Here is a 23908-nt window from a genome sequence, read left to right as displayed (position 1 = left end):
CCTTGTAAATCATGATTGTGATTATATTGTGAAGCGAACATCATATTTCTATATTTGTCTAGCCCCCGAGTGTTTTCGGTGACTATTCGCTGTATTTGTATAATGCGAGGTTTTGAACCAAAGCAGTTATTCGATATGTAGTTTTGGCGAATATCAGCCCCCGAGCTTCTTTATTGAGTACTATTTTGCATTTTAATTGACTCGCGAGGTAGTTTTCGTACCAAGGCAAGGCTTTTGCTTTTTTCGGAGGAACTATATTGAAATTCGTCGGGTTGAGGATTTTGAGCATGTCGATGAAGAAAAGCTATATTGACACTACCTTTATTATATTGCAGCACCGCGAGCCCGCCTCATTAAAAACCTTTCCCGGCCCCACTCGGTGCCCCGAAAAAGGAAAAGAGTGCGTCTGAAAACTCGCGGGCGTTTCAGTACATTGAAGTTTTACAAGGACTATATTTTAGCTCTAGGCGTAGAACTGCCTGAGTTGCGCCACGTTCCAGGGGTTTTGCTCCTCCACCCCTGTCTTCTTGTCCTTTATCTTGTATGCTCCTCCTCCGATTACTTCCGTGACAATGTAAGGGGCAAGCCATGGTGACTCGAGTTTTTCATGACTTTTTTGCGTGAGCCGAAGAACTAGGTCTCCCACCTGAAAAGATCTTGGCCGCAAACGTTGACTGTGGTAATTCTTCAAGTCCTGTTGGTATTTGGTTACCCTTGATAATACTTCGTCTCGAGCTTCGTCGAGTGCGTATACGTCGTCTTCCAATGCTATCTTGGCAGTTTCTTCATTATACTCTGTGACTCTAGGGGAGTCGTGCTCTATTTCTATTGGTAGTACTGCCTCCGCTCCATGGACCAGGAAAAACGGGGTCTCTTGTGTCGCTGTATTTGGTGTTGTTCGGATGCTCCACAACACACTTGGTAATTCTTCGGGCCAGGTATGTCGAGCTTTTTCCAGTGGTCCCAGCAGGCGTTTCTTGATGCCATTGCAAATGATGCCATTGGCTTTCTCGACTTGCCCGTTGGTTTGAGGATGTGCAACTGACTCAAAGTGCAGCTTGATACCCACTTCTTTGCAATAATCTTTGAATTCGTGGGATGTAAAGTTACTGCCATTGTCCGTGACGATGCTGTGAGGCACTCCAAATCTGAAGACGAGGCCTTTTATGAATTTTATCGCGGATGCTCCGTCCGGCGAATTTATCGGCTTCGCTTCTATCCACTTTGTAAATTTGTCGACAGCCTACTAGCATGTATTCCTTTCCTCCCGGCCACGATTTGTGTAACTTGCCCACCATATCGAGTCCCCATTGTGCAAAGGGCCACGACAATGGTATTGGTGTTAGTTCTGTCGTCGGAGAGTGAGGTTTTGCGGCAAACCTTTGACACGCATCACAAGTCCTTACTATTTCTTTGGCGTCCTCGATTGCTGTTAACCAGTAGAATCATGCCCGAAAAACCTTGGCTGCAATGGCTCGACTACTCGCGTGGTGGCCGCATATTCCTTCGTGTACATCCTTTAGAATTATTCTTCCTTCTTCGGGTGTGACACACCTTTGCAGGACGCCTGAAATACTCCGCTTGTACAATTCTCCTTTGATCACCGTGAAAGCTTTGGAGCGTCGAATTACTCGCCTTGCCTCAACTGGATCATCGGGTGTTTCTTTCCTGAGGATGTATGATATATATGCTTGCATCCAAGGAACTTGTACCATCATCACCAGCTCTTGTTCCTCTTCATCCTCCGTGGTTTCTGTGAGGGGTGTCGAAGTTTTCTCTTCCTTTGCTTTTTTCTGCACCCTTTTTGGCTTCGTGGATCTCTCCGCTATTTCTTCCCAAAATACTCCTGGCGGAATTGGGAGGCATTGCGACCCGATGTTTGCGAGGACGTTAGCTTCATCATTGCTCAATCTACTGATGTGATTTACTTCGCATCCATCAAATAGCTTCTCGAGTTCATTATACACCTCCTTGTACGCTACCATGCTATCATTGATCGCATCACATTGGTTCATAACTTGCTGAGCCACCAATTGTGAGTCGCCAAAGATTTTTAGTCGAGTTGCACCGCAAGCTTTTGCCATCTTCATTCCGTGTATTAGAGCTTCAGTATTCTCGCTTCATTGTTAGATGCGTTAGGGAACGTCATCCGAAGGATGTACTTCAACTTATCGCCTTCAGGTGATATAAGTACTACTCCTGCGCCAGCTCCTTCTACTCTCTTGGACCCGTCGAAATTCATGGTCCATGTTCTCGACAAGTCTGGGGGTCCTGTGTTTTGCAGCTCCATCCACTCTGCGATGAAGTCTGGCAGAACTTGCGACTTGATTGCTTTTCTTTTTTCATACGTTATGTCCCGAGGGGAAAGTTCTATTCCCCAAAGGGAGACACGACCCGTAGCTTCTGGATTGTTTAGTATATTTGACAAGGGAGCTTCATTGATTACTATGATCGGGTGTGCCGAAAAATAGTGGCGCAATTTTCGTGCTGTTGTGAACACTCCATATGCTAGCTTCTGGTACTGAGGGTACCTTTGTTTTGATGGCGATAAAACTTCACTGACGAAGTATACTGGCCTCTGTACTCCGTGAAGTTTTCCTTCTTCTTCTCTTTCGACAACTAGCACCGTGCTCACCACTTGGGGCGTGGCTGCGATATATAGCAGGAGAGGTTCCTTTTCCTTCGGCGCCACCAAAATTGGTGGTGTCGAGATTTTGCGCTTCAAATCTTCGAAGGCTCGTCGGCTTCTTCGTTCCACCGGAATTTGTCTCCTTGCTTTATCAAAGCATAGAATGGTAACGCTTTTTCTCCTAGCCCGGCGACGAATCCGCTCAAAGCTGCGACTCGCCCGGTTAGTCTGTTGTATTTCTTTCAACTTTGTTGGCTTTCTCATTGTTACGATAGCTTGTATTTTATCGGGATTTGCTTCAATCCCTCTTGCTGAGACTAGAAACCCCAGGAGTTCTCCTGCTGGAACGCCAAAGGAACACTTCGTCGGGTTCAACTTCAGGCAGAATTTGTTGAGGTTGTCGAAAGTTTCCTTGAGATCCTCGATCAGTGTTGTCCCTTTTTTTGATGTTATGACGACGTCGTCGATGTATACTTGCACGTTTTTCCCAATCTGTGTCGCCAAACACTTCTGCATCATCCTCTGATATGTTGCTCCCGCGTTTTTTAGACCGAAGGGCATTGTTCTGTAACAAAACACGCCATATGGTGTAATACACGCTATCTTTACTTCATCTTCTTCTTTCAACCTGATCTGGTTGTAACCAGAATATGCGTCCAGGAAGGAAAGACGTTCGCATCCAGCCGTGGAGTCGATAATTTGATCGATCCTCGGGAGGGGAAAGTGATCCTTTGGACAATGTTTATTGAGACACGTAAAGTCGACGCACATGCGAAGGACCTTAGTGTTTTTCTTTGGCACCATCACAGGATTTGCTACCCATGTGGCTTCGTGAATATCTCTTTGATAAAACCAGCTTCTTGTAGTCGATTGATTTCTGACAAAGATAGCTTTGCGGTTTGGTTCCGAAAAACGCCGCAAAGGTTGTTTGATTGGTCTCGCCGATGGATCCAAATTTAGGTGGTGCTCGGCAAGTTCCCCGGGTACTCCCGGCATGTCAGCTGGACACCATGCGAAGATTTTCCAGCTTCTCACGGAGGAACTCGACGAGCGCGCTTTCCTATGCGATATCCATGTTGTTTGCGATAGATGTCGTCTTTTTTCGGGTCCGTCGGGTGAATCTGCACCTCCTTTGAATTTTTCTCAGTATTGAAAGTTGATTCTTTATTTGGCCTTCCAACGTCCGGCGATACGTCGTAATCGAGTCATACTTTTTGACGCCAAATACTCAGCTTGCATCCCGAAAGTTTCTGATAACCGATGAAAATCCGTGTCGCATTTATCGGCTAAGGCGAAGCTTCCTTTAACTGTGATTGGTCCCTTTGGTCCAGGCAACCTCCACAATAGGTATGTATAGTGTGGTACCGCCATAAACCTAGCATATGCTGGTCGTCCCAACAAAGCGTGGTATTGCGATGGAAAATCCACGACTTCAAATTCCAGCTTCTCGATTCTATAATTTTCTCGAGTTCCAAACTGCACGTCGAGATCTATCTTCCCCAATGGATAACTTGGTTTCTCTGGTGTGACGCCGTGGAACCTTGTGTCCGTTGGCTTCAAGTTTTCTAAGGATATGTTCATCTTCCTCAATGTATCTGCGTACATAAGGTTTAAGCTGCTGCCACCATCTATGAATACTCGAGAAACATCAAATCCTGCAATAACCGCCGGCGTAATAAGTGCCGACTACCCCGGTCGAGGAACTTGCCGCGGATGATCCGCTATGGTGAAGCCGATGTCTTGCCCCGACCAATTGAGGTACTCAACTCGTTGGTGGAGGCATTTTCTCTGCCATGAACACCTGTCTCGAGATTACTTTTTGAGTCTTGTTGGACGGCCTTCCCTTCTGAATCATCGACACCGCTCCGTTTGAGTTAGGATCAACATAAGGTGGTGGTGGAGGTGCTGCCGCTATTCTGAGCTGATGCCGATTGTCGTCTGTAATCGCGGGAGGTGGTGGTAAGTGAACCTCGCTCCTGGGCTCCCGAGGATTTCTCTCGTGCCGCTCGAGCGTGAGCGTTTTCGCATATCCGAACATTGCCCGAAAATTTCGACAGCTCTTCTCGCAGTGCCCCGACCGTCTTTTTCCGTTCGTCGTCGAGGAAAAATGCATCCGGCACGGTCCGTTCAGCATTTCTTCGGGGGACACGAAAGGCCTTGGAAACCTTGGCCCGCTATTTTGCCCGTTGCGGGAGTCGTCCCTATGATCGCCTCGCTGCTCATTGCTTCTCCGATAATCATCTCTATTGTTTCCTCCCTGTGTTTGCCCGAAATCCTGCCGAAATTTGCCCCGGGGCGTCATAGTTCGGGTACTGCCGAGGAAATCGTCGCCTCGATTGATAATTTCGACCACGGTCCTCCTCCGGCGACTCGTGCCGTTTGTTATGAACATCATCTTCTCCGTCTGCCCATCTGTTTGCTATCTCCATTAACGCAGATACTGTCTTTGGATTAGTCCTTCCCAAGTCCTCGACAAAATCTCCACGTCTAATTCCTGCAACAAACGCATCTATTGCTCTCTCGTCGGATATATTTTCTCGCCGAGTTTTTGATGATGTTCCACCTTTGGATGTATTTTCTCATTGACTCATCCGGCTTTTGTCGACATGCTCTCAGCTCTTCTAACGACGCAGGTTTTTGCACGTGGACCTGAAGTTCTTGACGAATACGTCCTCGAAACTTTCCCAGCTGTCGATAGATCCTTGCGGAAGCTTTTTGATCCAAGATCGTGCGGCTCCACTTAAGTGCACCTGAATACTTTGCATGGCTGTTGCTCTAGTTCCTCCAGTTAACTTCACCGTCTCGAGGTAGTCAACTAGCCATTCCTCTGGATCTTGCAGGCCGTCGAATTTTTTGAAGTGATCAGGAAACTTAAATCCTGAAGGGACTCGAGTTTTTCGTACTCTCCTTGTGAAGCACGGCAAACCGCACATATCCTCGTCGTTTAGTTCCGGGGATTGTCGATGTTCCCTTCGCCTTGCCGTGCTCTCGTCTACCCTTGCTTGTGCTGCCGTATCTCTTGCTCCACTTGGTCCTTCGGCGTTTGCCGCTGCCGCCGCCGTAGGTCGTGGACTACTTTGCCTTGCAGCTCCTTCTCGGTGGTGTTGATACAAACGCCGTTCCCATGACTTCTTGTCCTGCTATCGCCATATTGTACAAAGCCTCCCTTGGATCTCCCGGAGGTGGCCTCGGATGCAAGGATAAAGGCTTGTGTCGCCATATACCTAGCTTCTGGTGTTTTAGGAATAATATTCCCTCTTGTGTCTATCGACATAAAAGACATGTCGAGATTTTGAACTAGGTACTCTCTTTCTCCTTCAGGTATGTGTTGTAATCTGGACCTTGCTCTAGGGTGTCAAGGTGGGATCCCAGTGGGATGTCATTTTGTACTATGTAGTTCAAATTTTGATGTCAAAATTTGTACTAAAAAGTCAAATTATACTACAAGTGGGACAAAAGTGGGATCCCACTTGACACCCTTACCTTGCTCTGTTCCGAGCTTCTCTATGACTATCTCCCGAGGTTCTAGATTGTCGACTTAGATCTGCCCTTCTCCTGCTGGATGCAGAAGCTGCTTCCTTTCTCCTGTTCAACTCAGATGTCTCTTTTTCCAATTCTCTGGCAGCTCGTGCGAGCCTATATTGATAAGCTTGCAGTTCTTGGACCGTAGCAGCTTGTCGTCATTGGCTCCGAACCATCTAAAGCTTTTGCAGCTCTATCCCAGGCTGTTTGTGGAAGTTGAACTCTGACACGTGGTGTGGGCCCGACATATTTAGTGCCCATACCTCTCCTTAGATCTGAGGGATCGACATAGGGATTACCCAAATCGTCGAAAGCCTCTGATGTTTCCTCTTGATTTTCGATGGCATAAATCCGATGATATTTTGTACTCGGATCTATGTTGGGTTTGGTGACATCATTGTTGAGATTGATGAAGACCTTGCCCATTGTGATAGATTTGTCGATGAAGTCGCAATCGTCGACATCGCTTGAGTCATCGCTTATATATGAGTCCGCAGATGACTCGAACGATATGTCGCCGAAGATCTTGGCGAGTTTCTCTCTTGCTCAGTGCCGACGTAACGTGTTTCCGAAGTTTCTTCTTCTCCGACTCGGTTGACGATGTATAGTTTGAAAAATCGGAATCGACCGCCGACGATCCCGACGAAATCGGAATTTCGACACGATACGATCCTTCCTTCTCGACGCGAAAGTGAAACCTTCCGAACGTCATCTCCTTGGTCTCCGCCAGATACGCATATGCATCCAAACGGGAGGGTGGGTGAGGAACAAAATCGACAAGACCAGCAGCGATCTGTTTACCTCGATCCATTGTGTTGCTTCCGGTTGACGATGTCGAAGATCTTCAACGTGCCATCGAGATCGGATCCTTACGCCTCTAATCCCCACGGACGGCGCCAATTGACAAGGTATCAACTTGTCAATGCCTACGGGTTATAGGCTAGGGTTTAGTTAGAAGTAGAGGGCAAGTAGATCTCGAAGGTTTCAGCCGAAAAGTACTCGACGATTATGAAAACTAGGGTTTGTGAACAATGATTCGATGATCTCTTCGTCCCTCGACTCCCCCTTTATATAAGAGGTGGAGCCGAGGGTTTCGTTTTGTACAAGTTACAGAGTCCGGGACGGTTTCTAACTCATCCCGCCAGAATACAAACACTTCCTATTACAACTCTACTTTCCTTAATATATCGTAGACTCCCGAATCTTCTTATTCTTCGGGTAGTGGGCCTTCATTAAACCCCGGGTACTATCTTCGGCAGGCCCATTTGGGATGCCTATGTCAGATAGATTCTCTAAGATGTCATATTTTATTGCCTGCCACAAAAGCGACGATGCATTGCATATTGCTAACCTGTTTTTCAGGGAGATTGTATGTCTACATGGAGTCCCGAAGACTATTGTTTCTCATCGTGACGTGAAGTTTATGAGCTACTTTTGGAAGACACTTTGGGAAAATATGGGGACGAAGCTACTTTTCAGCACTACTTGTCATCCCCAAACTGATGGTCAAACTGAGGTGGTGAATAGAACATTGTCATAACTGTTGAGATCCATGATCAAGAAGAACTTGAAGGAGTTGGAAGATTGTTTGCCGCATGTGAAGTTTGCTTACAATAGGGCGGTACATTCTACCACAGAGCTGTGTCCCTTTGAGGTGGTGTATGGTTTCAAACCCATTACTCCACTTGATTTGTTGTCTTTGCCCAAACATGAGAGAGTCAATATGGAGGCATCAAAGAGGGCAGATTTTGTACGGAAGATACATGTGAAGACTAAAGAGCTGATTGAGAAGAAAGGCAAGAGCAATGTTGCAAGGGTGAACAAGAAGTGCAAGGAGATGTTGTTCAAGCCTGGTGATATGGTCTGGGTACATTTTCGCAAGGATAGGTTCCCGAAGCTGCGGAAGTTCAAGTTGCTTCCTCGTGGTGCTGGTCCTTACAAAGTACTTGCCAAGATCAATGACAATGCATACTCTATAGATCTTCTAACTGATGAGTTTGGTGTCAGTAATTCTTTCAATGTTGCTGATTTGACACCATATGACGGATAAGACCTTGGAGCGTCGAGGTCGACGCCTTTTGAAGGGGGGGGGAGATGATGAGGACATCCCAATCGAACTACTACCTCCATCATTACAAGATGATGATGATGATGCTATGAAGTTCCAGTCCAATGAAGTTAGGATTGGACCTATGATAAGAGCTCGTGCGAAGTTACTCAAACAACATGTGATCTTCTTCCTAAGTGATACTTTGATCGATGAGAACTTTATACTGCCTAAGTCCTTTTACTTATGCATGATTAGGTACGAAGGTGGAGCAAGCATCGCACAAGGAGAAGAGGAGCAGCTGGACGTGAAGCTGGACATGGAGCTGGACATGAAGTTGGACAAGAAGACATCCCAAGGAAGCGCGAGGGAGGAGAGGGAGGCATGCGCAAGGGAAGAAGACGATGTCCAGACCGGAGCCAGGCTCGGTCTGACCGGCCACCACGTCGGACGGCCCGGTCCTACGGCTGGTCTGATCGGCCGCCACGCCGGGTCAACCCTGCGCCGACAGGACCCTGGACCAGTGCACATCGGGCACCATCCAGGGACTCTGGGCCCCTAGTCCGGTCACCACCCGGTGCCAGGCCCGGTTCAAACCGGCCTGCCCAGTTCAAACCGGCCTGCCCGGTCCCTGGCCCGGTCGATCGGCCCCCTGGCCGGCCGTGTCCGAGTCAGTCTCGATTAGATCCCGATCTGGGTCGGTTTTTGATGTATTTTCTCTACTTCTGGTCGTGCTGAACCCCTATATAAGTGCCCAGGACACCCCCAAATTAGGTTTAGACCACGTTTAAGATAAACCCTAGTTGATTGCTTTGCAACTCTATTGAATCTCTACACCAATCCGCATCGATTCGGTGTTTTGCTACTGAAAATCTTGTGTGATTTGCTGTTCCATTGGGAATTAGACGGTTGCAACTTACCGCTTCGTGGTCGACGGCTACGTGCGCAAGTGTGTGGAGTTGCGAATATCTTGCAGGGTTGAGAGCTGTTGCATTGACGACAGGGACCAATTGAGAGACTCGTTGCGTCATACAAGTTATCATCCATTTCATCGTCGTGTTATCTCCGCTGTGTTCACCGCGTGTTCATAACATCCACCGTCGCTTACTGAGAAGATCGGACAACCCCTTATCAGCCGGGTGGGTGCCGCCTGCCGCACCAGAAGATCCGGCCGGCAGCACTCGAGCTACCACGATACCCGTGCCTCGTAGGACCGACGTAGACCTAGCTTCACCATCGCTGGACGCCGTGTATTGTGCCACCTCACCACGCACGCGGGGGATGAACGGCTGCCGCCGCCAGCACCACCAAGGCAATATGAATTTTGACGTTGGGGTTGGAGAGGAGGAAAGGATCTAGCTAGGATCATCTACGAGCGTGGCTCCGCTTTTCTTGTTTTTTTCTTCCTTTTCTGTTGTTTCTTTTCTGTATTTTTTTCATTTTCAAAATTTGAATATTTTCTAGAAAATAAATCTAAAGCATTTCAAAACTTGACTTTTTCCGGAGATCTGAACATTTTGAACAATTTTTGAACCTGGACTTTTTCAAAATTGATTTTTTTAAATTTGAACATTTTTTATTTGAATGTTTTTTAATTTTGTTATTTTTGAATCTGAACATATTTCAAATGTGAACAAAAGTCGAATTTTAACCTTTTCAAAATTTGAACAATTTTTTAATTTAAACAATTTTTGAATTAGAATATTTTTTTTAAAAAATGAACATTTTTGAATATGAATAATTTTCGGAGACAAACATTTTTTAAAAACTCGAAAAAACATATACTCCCTCCGTTCTTTTTAAATTGACTCAAATTTAGTACAACTTTATACTAAATTTGAGTCAATTAAAAAGGACCGGAGGGAGTAGAAAACTAGAAAGACCGGAAAGAACAAAAAAAAAAATACAGACCGAAAACTGCAAATCCTGGGCGGAAAAATAAGACCCGTGATCAATGGGCTAGGCCCATATACGGCGCGGGGGTGTGCGGCGCCTCGCAGCAGCCGACCTGTGCGGCGTATAGGTATTGCACATATTAGGGAAACTGCTCGCTAGCGCCCGCGCGCTATCAAGCACTATTTCGCTGAAGGGGGTTTGGTTCTGGGCTGGCCCATCTACGGAGCGCACAGAGTAAAAAAGCCAAGTAAACAAGCCGGAGCAGGGATTCGATCCGGGGGCGTCAAAACGATGACCCGGTGGCTACTGCCGCTGGGCTACTGTGCTATTACTGATTGACAATGCTCACCGGCCGTCTTATCTATTTTCCAGAAGTTTTCTGGTGATCCGACCGTCTAGTTGCATTTGAGGACTGCAAACCTTTAGTTTTCTTTTTGAGAAAAGCAAACCTTTAGTTGTTTCTTGGTTTACCGTCTCGGTTTTTCCTTTTGCTTTTATCTATGTTATTTTCACCTGTTTTTCTTCTTTACCATTCTTTCTTTCTTCTTTCTTATATTAATATCTATTTTTCTTCTTTCTTATTATACATTCTTTTCTACACGTACGATTTCTTGTTATTTTATTTTATTATTTCCAAAATTATTTTATTTATTTTTCCTTTTCATGTTTTCCTTTTTTATTTTATTTCTGTTTCTCCTCTTCGTGTAGGTCGTTGTTCTCCTCAGTTTAGGTCGTTGTTCCTCTCCGTTGTTGTCTCCAATATGAGTCGTTGTTCCCCTTTGTTTAGGCCGTTGTTCCTCTCCATGTAGGTCATTGTTCCCCTCAGTCTGGGTCATTGTTCCCCTCCATGTAGGTCGTTGTTCCCCTCCGCCTAGGTCGTTGTTCCTCTACGTGTAGGTCATTGTTCCCTTCAGTATGGGTCACTATTCCCCTCCATGTAGGTCGTTGTTCCCCTCCGTCTAGGCCGTTGTTTCTCTCCGTTTAGGTCGTTGTTCCCCTCAGTATTGGCTGTTGTTCCCCTCCATGTAGGTCGTTGTTCCCCTCTGCCTAGGTCGTTGTTTCTCTACGTGTAGGTCATTGTTCCCCTCAGTCTGGGTCATTGTTCCCCTCCATGTAGGTCGTTGTTCCCCTCCGTCTAGGCCGTTGTTCCTCTCCGTTTAGGTTGTTGTTCCCTTCAGTATTGGTTGTTGTTCCCCTCCATGTAGGTCATTGTTCCCCTCTACCTGGGTCGTTGTTCCTCCCTGTGTAGGTCATTGTTCCCCTCAGTCTGGGTCATTGTTCCCCTCCATGTAGGTCGTTGTTCCCCTCCGTCTAGGCCGTTGTTCCTCTCCGTTTTGGTCGTTGTTCCCCTCAGTATTGGCTGTTTTTCCCCTCCATGTAGGTCGTTGTTCCCCTCTGCCTGGGCCATTGTTCCTCTCTGTGTAGGTCATTGTTCCCCTCAGTCTGGGTCACTGTTCCCCTCCATGTAGGTCGTTGTTCCCTTCCGCCTGGGCCATTGTTCCCCTTCGTGTAGGTCGTTGTTCCCCTCCGTCTAGGCCGTTGTTCCCCTCCATCTAGATTATTGTTCCCTTCTATCTAGGTTGTTCCCTATTGTCTAGGTTGTTGTTCCCCTTCGTCCAGGATGTTATTCTGCTCCTTCGAGGTTGTTGTTCCCCTCAGTGTACGCCGTTGTTCCCCTCCGTCTAGGTTGGTGTTCCCTACTGTCTAGTCTATTGTTCCCCTCCGTCCATGTTGTTGTTCGGCTCCTTCGAGATTGTTGTTCCGCCAGTCTAGGCTATTGTTCTAAATCCGAGTCAACTAAAAGGGATCGGAGAGAGTACTAATATTGTGTCTCATCTTACAAAATATTTTCGTTCTCTTTTTTGATTTTAATTTTACACATACCCATTTTATGGAACCAGCATCATAAACAGCAAGCTAACGACAACATGCGTCGCAGCGTCAGATTCAGTAAAACAGCATCACTCGTAAGGCTAAACGCTCTAACATTTTTCACGTACGATGATAAGAAACATGGGGTGCTCCTCCTTGGCGCTCGCTAGATGCACCACCGGAGCGAGGATAGGACGGGAGGACCTTATTCTGACTTCAGGAAGTAGCCGCCTCCTCACCATCCCGAAGAAAACACCGAAAACAAACTAAACAAAGAACTAAAAACTTAAACCTTCCCGCCGGCGAGAGGCCGCGGTCCGCCACACCTCCAAAGTTGTTAGTATTGAGATGCTAAGAAGTTTTTTTTTGTCGTTGTATCATAGAATCGTATAGTAGTATCACGATACTATGCGATTTTTATTTCAACTGAAATATATGTATATAATTATAATATACCTCAAATAAATTTAAATTTAATTAGTTTGAATTTGAGCATATTTATGTCTTTTGTAGAGTCTAATCATGTACACACAATGTATTTATATAATATAAATATAGACCAACTTATCCAATGGATGATACAAACATAACTAAGTACAAACCCGCAAAACTTAAGACTGGATATGATACTGCTTTCTTTCACATAGAAAGTTAGAAACTCCTTTTTAAAACCATCGCACCAAAATTTATTGTTGTTGTATTTTTTAAATACTTAGTTAGCCTTGAGACTATAAAATAACTTTTACTCTTCAGCTTGCCATGTTGTTGTGTCCATAAATTTCTTTGTCATAGGCATGGAATTGTACGGTATCATTTTTTTTTATCGAGATAACAAATATACCACGATACATATGGGGATACGAGTTAGATACTACCACATTAGGTATCATCACGTATCAATTAGCTACTGTTTTATCTGTTGTAATAAAAGAAGTTGTATGCATCATTGTGATGCAGAGGCTGGGGTGACCCATTTCGAAAAAAAATCAATTAGCTACTTAGTATCGTGATCATAAGATATTAGGATACATACCGAGATAAGACCAGTCCACTGTTAACGTGTGGCAACAAAAAGTGTTGATTGCCATTTGCATAGTGAAACACCACACAGCAAAGTCCTACCGGTATTGAGTAATCCACGTCACAGTTTATTACAACTGTAGAAATCATATTCACATAGTAAGTTGTAGTTCTCGAAAAAATAAGCAAATTGTAAGAACAAGACTGATCCAACGATTGTTTCAGTAAACTTCTGATTCATGCGTGGCTTCACTTTACTACCAAAGGGCAGTGACAAAGAAAGATTACTACCTCCATTCAAAAACAAGTGTCGGCACTTATTTTTGGACGGAGGGAGCACTTGAATCCCGGCAAAGGAAATATATATGCACAGTTCATTCATACACATATCACAAAGAATATTTGGATGGTGAGGAACTAATAACAGCAAGAGCAGTCGATTCCTATAGATCATTGCTTGTTAATGCGTCAGTTTCAGATAGGGTTTCTCATCTCTTCTGAAAGTTAATATACTTGGCAGCAAATCCAAATATGAGAGCGAAAGCCACGGGAAATGCCACAGACACTGTAGCTACCACTCCCAATAATTCATGCCTAAAACCGTAGTAGTTTCTAAGAAACTCCGATACAGTCTCACCACTTTCAAGTCTCTCCTCGATGTCTCCGAACTGTGACACACCTAGACCGTACAATGTCCATGCAACTGGGCAAATCCAGTAGTACCAACTCCACCAGATAGGGATTTTCTGTGTAGAAAAAAACAACTTATTAATTTATAATTGAGTAGGCAAAATGAGTTAAATATAACTATGTAAATAATGCAGAACAACTCACAGATACGGGGATTAGAAATCCAGAGAAAAGATTCCATAAGGCATAGAATGCAGAGCAGCCTATCGCTGCCACACCACCATTCGGTGCAAGTCCCACAGCCATCATCCCAAAGAATGTGAAGTAAAGGAATGTGAAGTACATGAAGAACAAATACCAAAAGAATTTGGCTGATGTCCACTCGAATCCCATCATTGCGTAAACTGGAACTCCATATATCAAAGTCTGCACGAATGTGTACGGGAGTTCAATGGCAACCTGCAATACGCATAATCATTTTACATAATCAAACTGGCAGTTACGGAAAAGTGAAAATACGAATCAGTGTCCCGTCTGCTGAGATGAATTAGTTACTTGCGCAAAAGTATAAGGTAGCGCCGAGTACATTCCAGCTGCTCTTTGTTTGTAGAACACTATCCTTTCCGTGGCAATCACTGACTGAACACCTTGTGCATTCTTAATACCGAGCATTAGAATGGCAAAGTACATAGACCCCATGGAATTGAACAAGTCTTGCTGTTTCGTTCTGTGTGGTGTAGAGAAACATTTTATAACGTGGCGAACAAAAAATTAAGAAAGAAAGCATTCTTTTGTGATATTTAAAGACCCACCTCTTGTTGCCAAGGTTCCAGAATACCGTGCCAAAAATCAGTGCAATGATTATGGTGACAAAGAATCTACATCCTATGTAATGAATACTCCTCCAATAAGACAAATTCTGCTTCCACAAGCATATAAAGCACTGCTTCCAAAAAGACTGTGAATACTCATTAAGAAAATGGAGATCGGTAGAGCTAGAAGGAGGCATGCTTAATTCACTTATCAAGGCCTTGGTCCTCCTGAAATAATTAGTATTAGTTAGTGGGCGCATGTGCTGTGTATCTCGGTAGGCCATAACAAAGCTTTAGTCCCATAAAACGGAAAATTATTTAGCTGCGATCGCTCAATCAGAACCCAATCTTCATCCTTACTGGGATTCTTACCTTTATTCTACAAAATTGGTCTATTATCCTCCTAACGTGTAGTGAAAAAGATGCTTGCCAGTTGTTAGTATATCTAAAAGTATAAAAATAAATTGTGAACACCAAACTAAACCTAAGATGTTTATGGAATACTATTTTGTATTTCTTGACAAGATCAGACGTTCCCATGAAAAGTAACAATACATACTAATAACGTGCCCCCATACAAGCCCATTACACTGCAAACAAAAACTTTGCATCTATACCTATTATTTTGTGTTCCACGGAAACTACGACTGAAAGCACGATGTCTCCACACCACAACAATATGTTATGTTTTGTCCAAAAACACTCAAATGCTAAAATACAAACTGGACTGAAGCAAGCACCCAAATTTCTGAAGTGTTTAAGATCCCAAAGCTCTTGATGATTTCTGCAGTTAGGAAATGTTTCAATCCTTTGTCTGCCTCATGACATAATTACTTGCAGTATCATGGCACCAAAGGAATCATTAACATTTTCACATGAGATGGAAGTATGCAACGACTTGTCATACCAATTTTTTCATGCTGTTTGGATTCTTACAATTTCCAAATAGAGATGTGAGTATATAACCACTAGTCATTTCTATGTATTAACCGAAGTGAAACACACATAAGATTGATCCTTGTGTTTTCACTAATCAAGTTTTCACGAAAAAATAAGGATATCTAGGGCAGAATAATATTCTTGTTTCTTATCATCAAACTTTCATGGTAACAGCCAAGACGATAGAAAGATGCATTGCACTTACATATATAGCTCCGAATGTCTATATATTCCAGAGAGATCAATCCCAAGCATCTGCTCTTGTACAGTTGAGGTCACCTCCAACATCCATGTTGCAGGGTTATACCCATCTTTTATCTTATTGACACCTTCAATTTCCTGAATACACCATGTTCAATGGTAACTTTTGGTCCATGGTTCCCACTATTTCCTAAAAGGTAGTTGAAAAGGTTTCAACCATTTAACTAACCTCAAAGTAATTAATTAGCTGCGAAGAATGGTCGCCTAATGGACCAACATATATCTCCTCCCCTCCTTGTTTCATTAGAAGAAGCTGTGATTCATTGATATCAGAAATGCCAACAAAATAAATGTGCTCAGCTAGCAGTAGATGTTTTATTACCTCATCAAAAGTTTCCAATATTTCAGTACTTGGTTGGTGAATGGTGCAGACAACAGTTTTACCGGTGTCCGCAAGGTTCCTGATAGTCCTCATTACAATCGCTGCAGCTCGAGCATCAAGCCTTGAGGTTGGTTCGTCCATAAATATGATTGAAGGATTAGATACAAGTTCCACTGCAATGGTTAGCCTCTTCCGTTGCTCACTTGAGAGGCCTGTCTCTCCAGGATGTCCAACATATGCATCTTGCAATGATGTAAGCTCCAAGAGTTCCATTATATCGTACACAAAAATCTGCATTCAGAACATGACACAATTTTTGTTACTGTACCAAAAGAGAACACTATTGTATGTTTTTTGGTTCAGTGGAATACTGGAATGTTTGTTTAAATATCAGCTGAGTTATGTGAGAAAGCATAAATAGTTATTTTATGAAGAGATAAAGATACACCATCTAAATTTTACAAAATATTTATCAGGTTTTCTCTCAAGTAACAACACCCTAATAATCATTCTTCACATCTTTCTTATGTACTGACCTTTCTTGTTAATGAGTCAACTTCTGAGGGTAATCGAAGCCACGCAGAGAATAAAAGTGACTCAAGCACGCTCAAGTGTGGAGAGTGGATATCTGACTGCTCACAGTATCCAAATACACGGCAAAAGGTTTCTTGCTTCTTTGAGTAACCTGAGATAGTTATTGTCCCTTCAGTGTAGCCACATGTTTTCCTTCCTGCTAACACATCCATCAGTGTTGTCTTCCCGGCACCACTGATTCCCATCAATGCAGTCAGCACACCTGGTCTAAAGCAACCACTCACACCCTTCAGTATCTCCAAACGATCTTTTGTCTCACCATGTGCTTTGTTTACCTGTAGATTTAAATGTGGAAGCAGTTAAGAAGGAAATAAAGTTCGCGTGCTACTGCACAAAATTATTGTCATATAGTATGGAATTAATCAACTGCTTAAAAGATATTGTGATATAAATGAGATCATGTTGCTTTACCAATTTCATGTCCACTGAATATCTCACGTTGTCAAAGGTAAGTGAAAGTGGCACAAATGGAAGTGCAGCCCTTCTGTTATTCACAGAACTCTGTGACCCATTCATCACTCTTTTCTGATGATATAATTTTGAGGGAGCATCGGCACTCAACTTTGCATGATTTTTCTCTAGTGCATTGGTTTGCAATGATGAAAAGGCTATACCAGAAGCTGCAAAAAAAGAAGGAATTATTCTCCATAATACATTGTTAAGCTGGAAATAGGTTTACACAACTATGATGCAGCGCACATAAAACATCCAACATACATTTGAAGTATGTTAAAGCTGCAGTGTAAAGACCATTGAAGACAAATATGTATCCAATCAGTACGCCCAAGCCAATCCAGTACCACTTTGCTTGTACAAGTAGCCCACGAGATTTCAATATGCTTGTTCCTAATGATTCCCTTGTTCCGGTAAGTATCTGCAAAGCCAAATGTGAGTGTGTAACTATTCTCCTTTAGAAGTTTCAAAATTCCAGGTCTAGGGTGTTAGTGCAATTACTTTACTCCAACGGTTAGAAGTAAATTCGTTTCCTGAAATGGCATTCTGTGCATACATCAATGGTGAGATCCAGTAGCCAACCAACCAAAACTTGTTCAAATTTTCTGGAGTGCAAAGAGAGCTAATAAGAAAATGTAAGTTTTAAATTTGAAGTTATTATACTAGCTTTATAATTACCGCTGGAAAGTATGAATCCACTTAGTAGAAGAAGCAAAATTATTGTGAATGTTCCGAAGTTGTTTGCTGCATATATGTTTCTTGTGACTCCAGCAATCAATCGAAACAGAGAAGATGACATCTGACTGACTGCTAGAAGAACAAAATAATGTTTAAAGAGCCTGCAATGAAACAATCCTTTTCATTCAATCTGAGATAAGGCAAAATAAAAGAAAAAACTGAAAGGTGCATTTGACAAACATAACATAAGTATAAATTAGCTCTACACAAGCATACTTCTGCCAACAGCACGAACAATCAACAATAGATATATTTCCAAATTGTTTTGTTAAATTCTTCCCCATACCTTTTTCCATGTATTTGCACATGATTTTCTATAGTATGTGTCCAAAGTTAGCTTAATTAGCTAGATATACGTCTAAAGTGTCATTAACTGCTAATGAATGGAAACAAGAAATATTTTTTATATTTAGTTGAGCCCTTTAATTAACTAATGAAAATGGTACCTTAAAAACGAAAAATTTAGTGAAACTACCAGATCACTAGACTTTGCAACAAATGAAAACAAAAAACAATCATAACACTACCCTTCTTTCAAGAAATAAGCATCCATGAAGAACAAAGAAATACCATTTTACAGGATGAGTGACATTGTACCAATGTTAAAATTAGGTTTCCCAACCTTATCATAGATAAATAAAGCATTGTGGATTCTGTAATGAACTAAGGAAATTGCAATAGTAAAACTGGGTACATGACCATTCATTATTCACAATGCTCACCTCCAGATATTTGGGTCAAATCCAACTGCATAGTACGTCATAGAAACCCAGATTGTAACTTCGACAAGCGTGATAGGAATCTTAAGAATACATGTAGGCAAAGTGTATGCCCATGCTGGATACAAAACATCCCTTTGCTTAAAGAACAATGGCAATTTCATGACTGTTCCCCTAAGGTCACACAAATTGCGGAACATGGTTTCACCCACAGAGAAGTACAACAACCCAAGATATATCCCCCCATCAGTAAGTGACTCACGATGCATATGGCTGTTCCAGAAAATGGTTGATGCCACGAACGCTGTCATAGTGATCTGCCACAAGAGTGCTCTTTATAAATGATTGTTTCAAAACTGATTGTCTACAAATAATATTTTATTTTTCATTGCAAGCTATGATTGCATAGAGGGCACATATATATCTAGTGCTCCTTATAAAGAGTGATTGTTTCAAAACTGATTGTCTACAAATAATATATTTTTTTATTTTTCATTGCGAGCTATTATTGCATAGAGGGCACATATATATCCAGGGGAACATTAGCTTACAGTGTAAAGTGTTGCAAATTTCTTACAAGAAGAAGTGGCGATCCTAGCTTTACACAGCAAAACCGTGTAGCAAGTTGAAAAGTGAAATAAGAGAAACCATAAGAATATTATGAAATAAACCTTGTTGTTAAACATAGGATTGAAAAAGAAAAACTAGAGAGATAGGCGTTAATTCAAACAGTGATAAATAATAGGCATTATAATATTTTATTTGGCTCAGGATGATTCTTTCATAACCCTCATGAAAATATCAAAACTTTAATTTGCTTCCAGGCGGTCTCTAATGCAGAACGCATAGATGTGATTGAACTTTGTTTTAGCATCTCCAACAGACTTCCTGTTGGAATCATATGACAAAACAAGTACTACCGCAGGATTCACTGTAGCGGACCCCACGCCTGAACAATGTGTCAGGTAGAGACTCTCGTATTCATTTGTATGCTGAGTAGATGGATTTCGAGAGAGATTTTCCTTAGTTTCCCTTGCACCATCTCAAAGCAATAATGAACGATGGATCTATGGGGGTGGAGAGCACCCATGAGCCAAAAGTCCGTGTTATGCTAAAAGTGATGGTGGAAACTGCAGTTTAGTCCAATAAATACAAGACTACATTGATCATACACTACTAGTTTATTATTATAAAACCAATGGTCAAAGGGTGTTGTTTGAATGGCTGTGCAAGTTGAACACAAAAGTTATACTGAGTGATGAACGGGGTGTATCAACTCACAATTGCAATATTGATTAAGTACAGTGACGAGTTCCTCCTCATAAGCATGACTTCTCTAGTAGATACTGCTTTGATCAACTCCCTTTTGCTGACACCATACTTTGAAGTGGCGAAAGCAGCCAACGAACTCTGGTTCTTCTCAAATGGCACTTCAAGAAACTTAGCAATAGCTTGTCCTTCATGAAATTGATGAAAGGCTTTTGAGAATTGCTCCACTGTGAAGTAACGATATGTTGCACTACCATGCAACCAATATTGCTTCTGATCTTTCAATGAAGTCACCTTTAAAACAATAAAATTAAAAACATGAACGACATGGAATGATTACAGAAATTCTGTAGGGCTGATGATTTTAAAATGCACCTACTTCTAACAAGAAGTCAGCAGTGGCTTTTCTGGGAGGGCATTTGAAGCCTAGAGACCCAAAGAACTCGACCACATTTTCTTTGGGGCCTTGGTACACAACATGCCCCTCTGAGAGGAGGAGGACGTCGTCGAAAAGCTCAAATGTCTCAGCTGATGGTTGAAGCAGAGAGATTACCACTGTTCCCCCAAGTATGTGGACAGATTGCGTCAGGAAATTCACAATCTCGTATGTAGTTGAGCTGTCAAGCCCGGTCGAGATCTCATCCATGAATTGGGCTCTGGCTGGGCCGATGAGCATTTCTCCTGAAACAAATTTCGATATGTGAATCATGTAAAAGTCGGTTGATCTGTTCCCATCAAATATCATAGCTACCAATTCGACATGACGTTTGTTATATGGATGGCCTTCGATTATACTTTTATTCAAAGAAGGCTGATTAAAAACCTATCTTGTAGACATTTGAGTATGTTACATGAAAAATCGATGTCCAAGTTCAACGCACCTATGGTGACACGCTTCCTTTGCCCACCAGATACACCTCTCGCCATATCACTTCCAACTAATGTATCTGAACATATCTGAAGCCCTAAGATCTGCAGTGGAAGTATTTTTTGAGCAGATTAAGTACTAACTCTACTCAAAATGTTGACTGGAGTGTACTCGTCGTGTTTCAGATAACTGTAAGCCCATGAATCAAACCTGCATTATATAGTTTGTCATTATGTCGGTCTCACTTCCATTTGCAGATTCCTGAAAGGGTGGACCAGTTAATCAGTTAAATATTGTAAAATAGAGGAGGTCTTTTGAATTTAACTCTATCTAGAAACTGTATTTGCGCAAATTCACAATGGAAGGAAGGAGGAAGGAAACTTTTGCCAATGAAAAGAACTTCACATATTTTTGGATCAAAATGTTGGAGCGCCCATAGTCAGGAACTCAGGATCAACAGGCTTTAAGGTGTAAATCCTATGAAATTCATATCTGCCCATAATGATAGGATCCCTTTTTTGACGTCCCTATGTCCCCCCCCTGTGGTGTGTTGTTCTGTTCATCACTGGTTACTCCTCTTCACATTGGAAAAGACTCCCCACCTAGTCGCAGCCGCCGGATTTGGTTCTTCGATCCTCAGACGCAGAGCCGAGCTGCAGAGCTCGAGCCGTCTGCCAAAGAGGCTGTCAAGAAGCAGCATCCGGCACATATCTTGGCTATGCACATATCTTTTTTTTTTTAAAAAAAGACTACCTTTTCACTAGATATCATGCAGGAACTAACAGTTCCATTGTCAACATATATGTGCTAGGGATTTTTTCAAAGAAAAGAAAAAAAAATGAACTAGGTCTACATAATGTACTAGGGCCTTCATACATGAAAATATCACCAGCTTCGCAACAATTAATATGTCTATAGTGATATTTCACAATATTTTCATCGGTACATACACATAAATTGTATGAGCGAATGCATTTCTTGGAATTTGTGGCAGCACCTAAAACATAATATGATTGGAATTTGTGGCCTGCTTATGGGCTGCGTTCTGGCACGTGATGTCTGGTTTATTTTCCTACGCCTGTGGGGCAAGCTCCGCTGGATGCCACAACCAGGCACCACGTTCATCAGCTGGTTGAGAGAGAAGAAGGGAGGCCAGGGAGGCGACCGTGACCTCTGGACAGCGACAGTGCTGATATGTTGGTTCCTCTGGCGTCACCGGAATGACGTGGTCTTTGAGGGTGTATCTCCTTCAAAGGACACTGTGATCCAGAAGATCACCGAGGATGCGGAGCTCTGGCGAGCGGCTGGGCTATTCAGAGGCGCTCTTGCGCCTGTAGAAAAGTGGAGATGCCGCGAGTAATTGTGTTAGGCTTGTGTGCTATCCCTTTGGATTAGCGTGGTTTGTACCCATAGCGTCGTGCCAGGGGTATGTTGTACTTTGGCCTCTTGGCCTTTTCTTCTATGAAACCGATACGTCTATCCATGACGTATCCTTGAAAAAAAAAAATGAAAGAGGACACAGGACAAGGATGTAATTCACCTTCATGAACATGTCGATGTCCTTCTCCGGCGTGATGTTGGCTTCACTCTCCCTTTTCATCAGCTCTGCAAGCAAATCTGGACACAGGGCATGAATTCAGTTTTACTTGACTTGGTTAGGGACTTAATTACGGAATAATTTGATCCCATTGAAATAGTTATAAACTTTGCTCTTTATCCAAAACAAAAAGTTAAGAACTTTGCTAAGCTAGTTATAGGTGTTGATCATTACCGTGCCGATCCCCGACGCCCTGGCACCTGGCGGAGAAGGCCAGCGTCTCCCTCACTGTCATCTCGCCACTGTGGAGGTCGTCCTGAGATATGTAAGCCGCTGTTCTCGCAGCAAAGAACTCTTCCATTCCGTGGCCATTGTAGGTGACTCTCCCCGACACCTGCGGTTGTTTTGGTTTCAGGACACAGGATTAATTTTTCAGATAAGCACACAGACTTGGTATTGTTTGTTTACAAAATGTGTCTTTGGTGTGGTCTTTACAGAATTTTGCAGCTGAGCATACTAGCATAATCAAGTCATTGAATGCATCAACTTGTCCTACCCTCAAAAGCTAGTATTTAAAAAAACATGGTTGACCTGACCATACATTCCGAAGTGTTATATGTTTATGTTTATCACAAAATCATAAGAATGTATTGTATGAAATACTAACCATGACAAACTGTTGAAACTATTATCAGATTAACAATATTCAAACTAATTTCTATTGATAATAAGTAAAGAACTAAAGATACAAAAAATGATTGCATGGATTCCACTAACTAATGTAATTTGGAGCATAGTTTGTTCATTTGGGGACAAAACTGCTTTCGACTTGCCCCTGAATTAAAATAAAATCACCGGCCCTCTTTTGTGCGTCTGAAGCCATGACTCATAGATTAGAGACTAGCATTAAAGTCAGTTTTGGAAAATATGAACATTTTAAAATCTTTTCTAATTATTAGCAACAGCCCATTGAGCTAATATGTACTTCCACTCCTTGCCATTATATAGTGCGCATTGGTTTACGCGAAAGTTAAGCTCCACTAATTAACTATGACCAGGTTTATTGAGAATTTTTTTTCCGAGCAAGCGCTATATTTTAGTACTAGAAAACAGTGCTCATGAAAGAGAGCAGCTTAACAAAAAAATATTGACCTTCAGTCCTGAGTCTAGCTTTCCAGCCAAAGACTTGAGCAGTGTGGTTTTCCCTGATCCTGGAGACCCCAACAGCAAAGTCATCCTTCATGAGAGGAAGAAAAAGGACAAACCGTTAGTCTACCAACCAATTAAGAAAAGTCGATGATCAGCAACTAGATTAAATGACTGAAAGAAATAAGAAAAATTCTCAAGCATGCACCTGAATACCTGATCAACGATAAAACCAAAACTGATCCAGCTTGATTATTCAAACTATTGGGTGAAACATACGTACCTGCCTGGCCTGATGATTGCATTAGTTTCATGCAGTATTGTGTGCTTGGTCTTCCAGTCGTTTGGCAACACATGGAAAGCATTCGCGACGCCCTAGAAGACATATATATTCAGTAAAACTGCATCGCCAAGATTTTCCGGCTATGCATATACAGCAGTACAGGACGAGCGGAGAAGTACCATGAAAATGCTGGTGGCGGAGTGGAAGATGTTGGGCGTCGCCCGGCTCCCGGCGTGGACCTCCGCCTCCACCGCCAGCCCCTGAGCGCGCACCTCGATCGTCGGAAGCTCCATCCCCACGCTGCGTGCAAAGTTCATGTAAGAAGCTTCTTCATATATGCAGTATGCACAA

At 42.8% G+C, this 23908-nt stretch overlaps 1 protein-coding gene across 3 annotated transcripts; it reads right to left on the bottom strand.

The window, feature by feature from the left end:
* Window positions 1–13348: 13348 nt before the first annotated feature.
* Window positions 13349–21091, bottom strand: LOC124652340 (ABC transporter G family member 53-like). 3 transcript variants are annotated; one of them, XM_047191362.1, is made up of 18 exons: window positions 20997–21091; window positions 20802–20852; window positions 20605–20695; window positions 20103–20404; window positions 19736–20017; window positions 18458–18771; window positions 17676–17836; window positions 17499–17602; window positions 17262–17418; window positions 16956–17164; window positions 16487–16819; window positions 15951–16241; window positions 15798–15881; window positions 15573–15706; window positions 14429–14656; window positions 14172–14343; window positions 13821–14075; window positions 13349–13732 (listed from the first exon to the last, which is right to left on the bottom strand). In XM_047191362.1, exons 2-18 carry the CDS (start codon window positions 20820–20822, stop codon window positions 13475–13477), a joined length of 3396 nt encoding a protein of 1131 aa, XP_047047318.1. In that variant the 5' UTR covers window positions 20823–20852; window positions 20997–21091; the 3' UTR covers window positions 13349–13474. The 3 variants fall into 3 exon arrangements, with proteins under 3 accessions (XP_047047318.1, XP_047047320.1, XP_047047321.1); XM_047191364.1 differs by lacking the exon at window positions 13349–13732 and having other exon boundaries at window positions 13923–14075; window positions 14176–14343; window positions 20802–21085; XM_047191365.1 differs by lacking the exon at window positions 13349–13732 and having other exon boundaries at window positions 13923–14075; window positions 14203–14343; window positions 20802–21085.
* Window positions 21092–23908: the final 2817 nt, after the last annotated feature.

The sequence above is a fragment of the Lolium rigidum genome, chromosome 5 (assembly GCF_022539505.1).
Source record: "Lolium rigidum isolate FL_2022 chromosome 5, APGP_CSIRO_Lrig_0.1, whole genome shotgun sequence".
NCBI lineage: Eukaryota > Viridiplantae > Streptophyta > Magnoliopsida > Poales > Poaceae > Lolium > Lolium rigidum.
The sequence above is the reverse complement of the archived record's forward strand: the minus strand, read 5'-3'. Positions and strand labels throughout refer to the sequence as shown.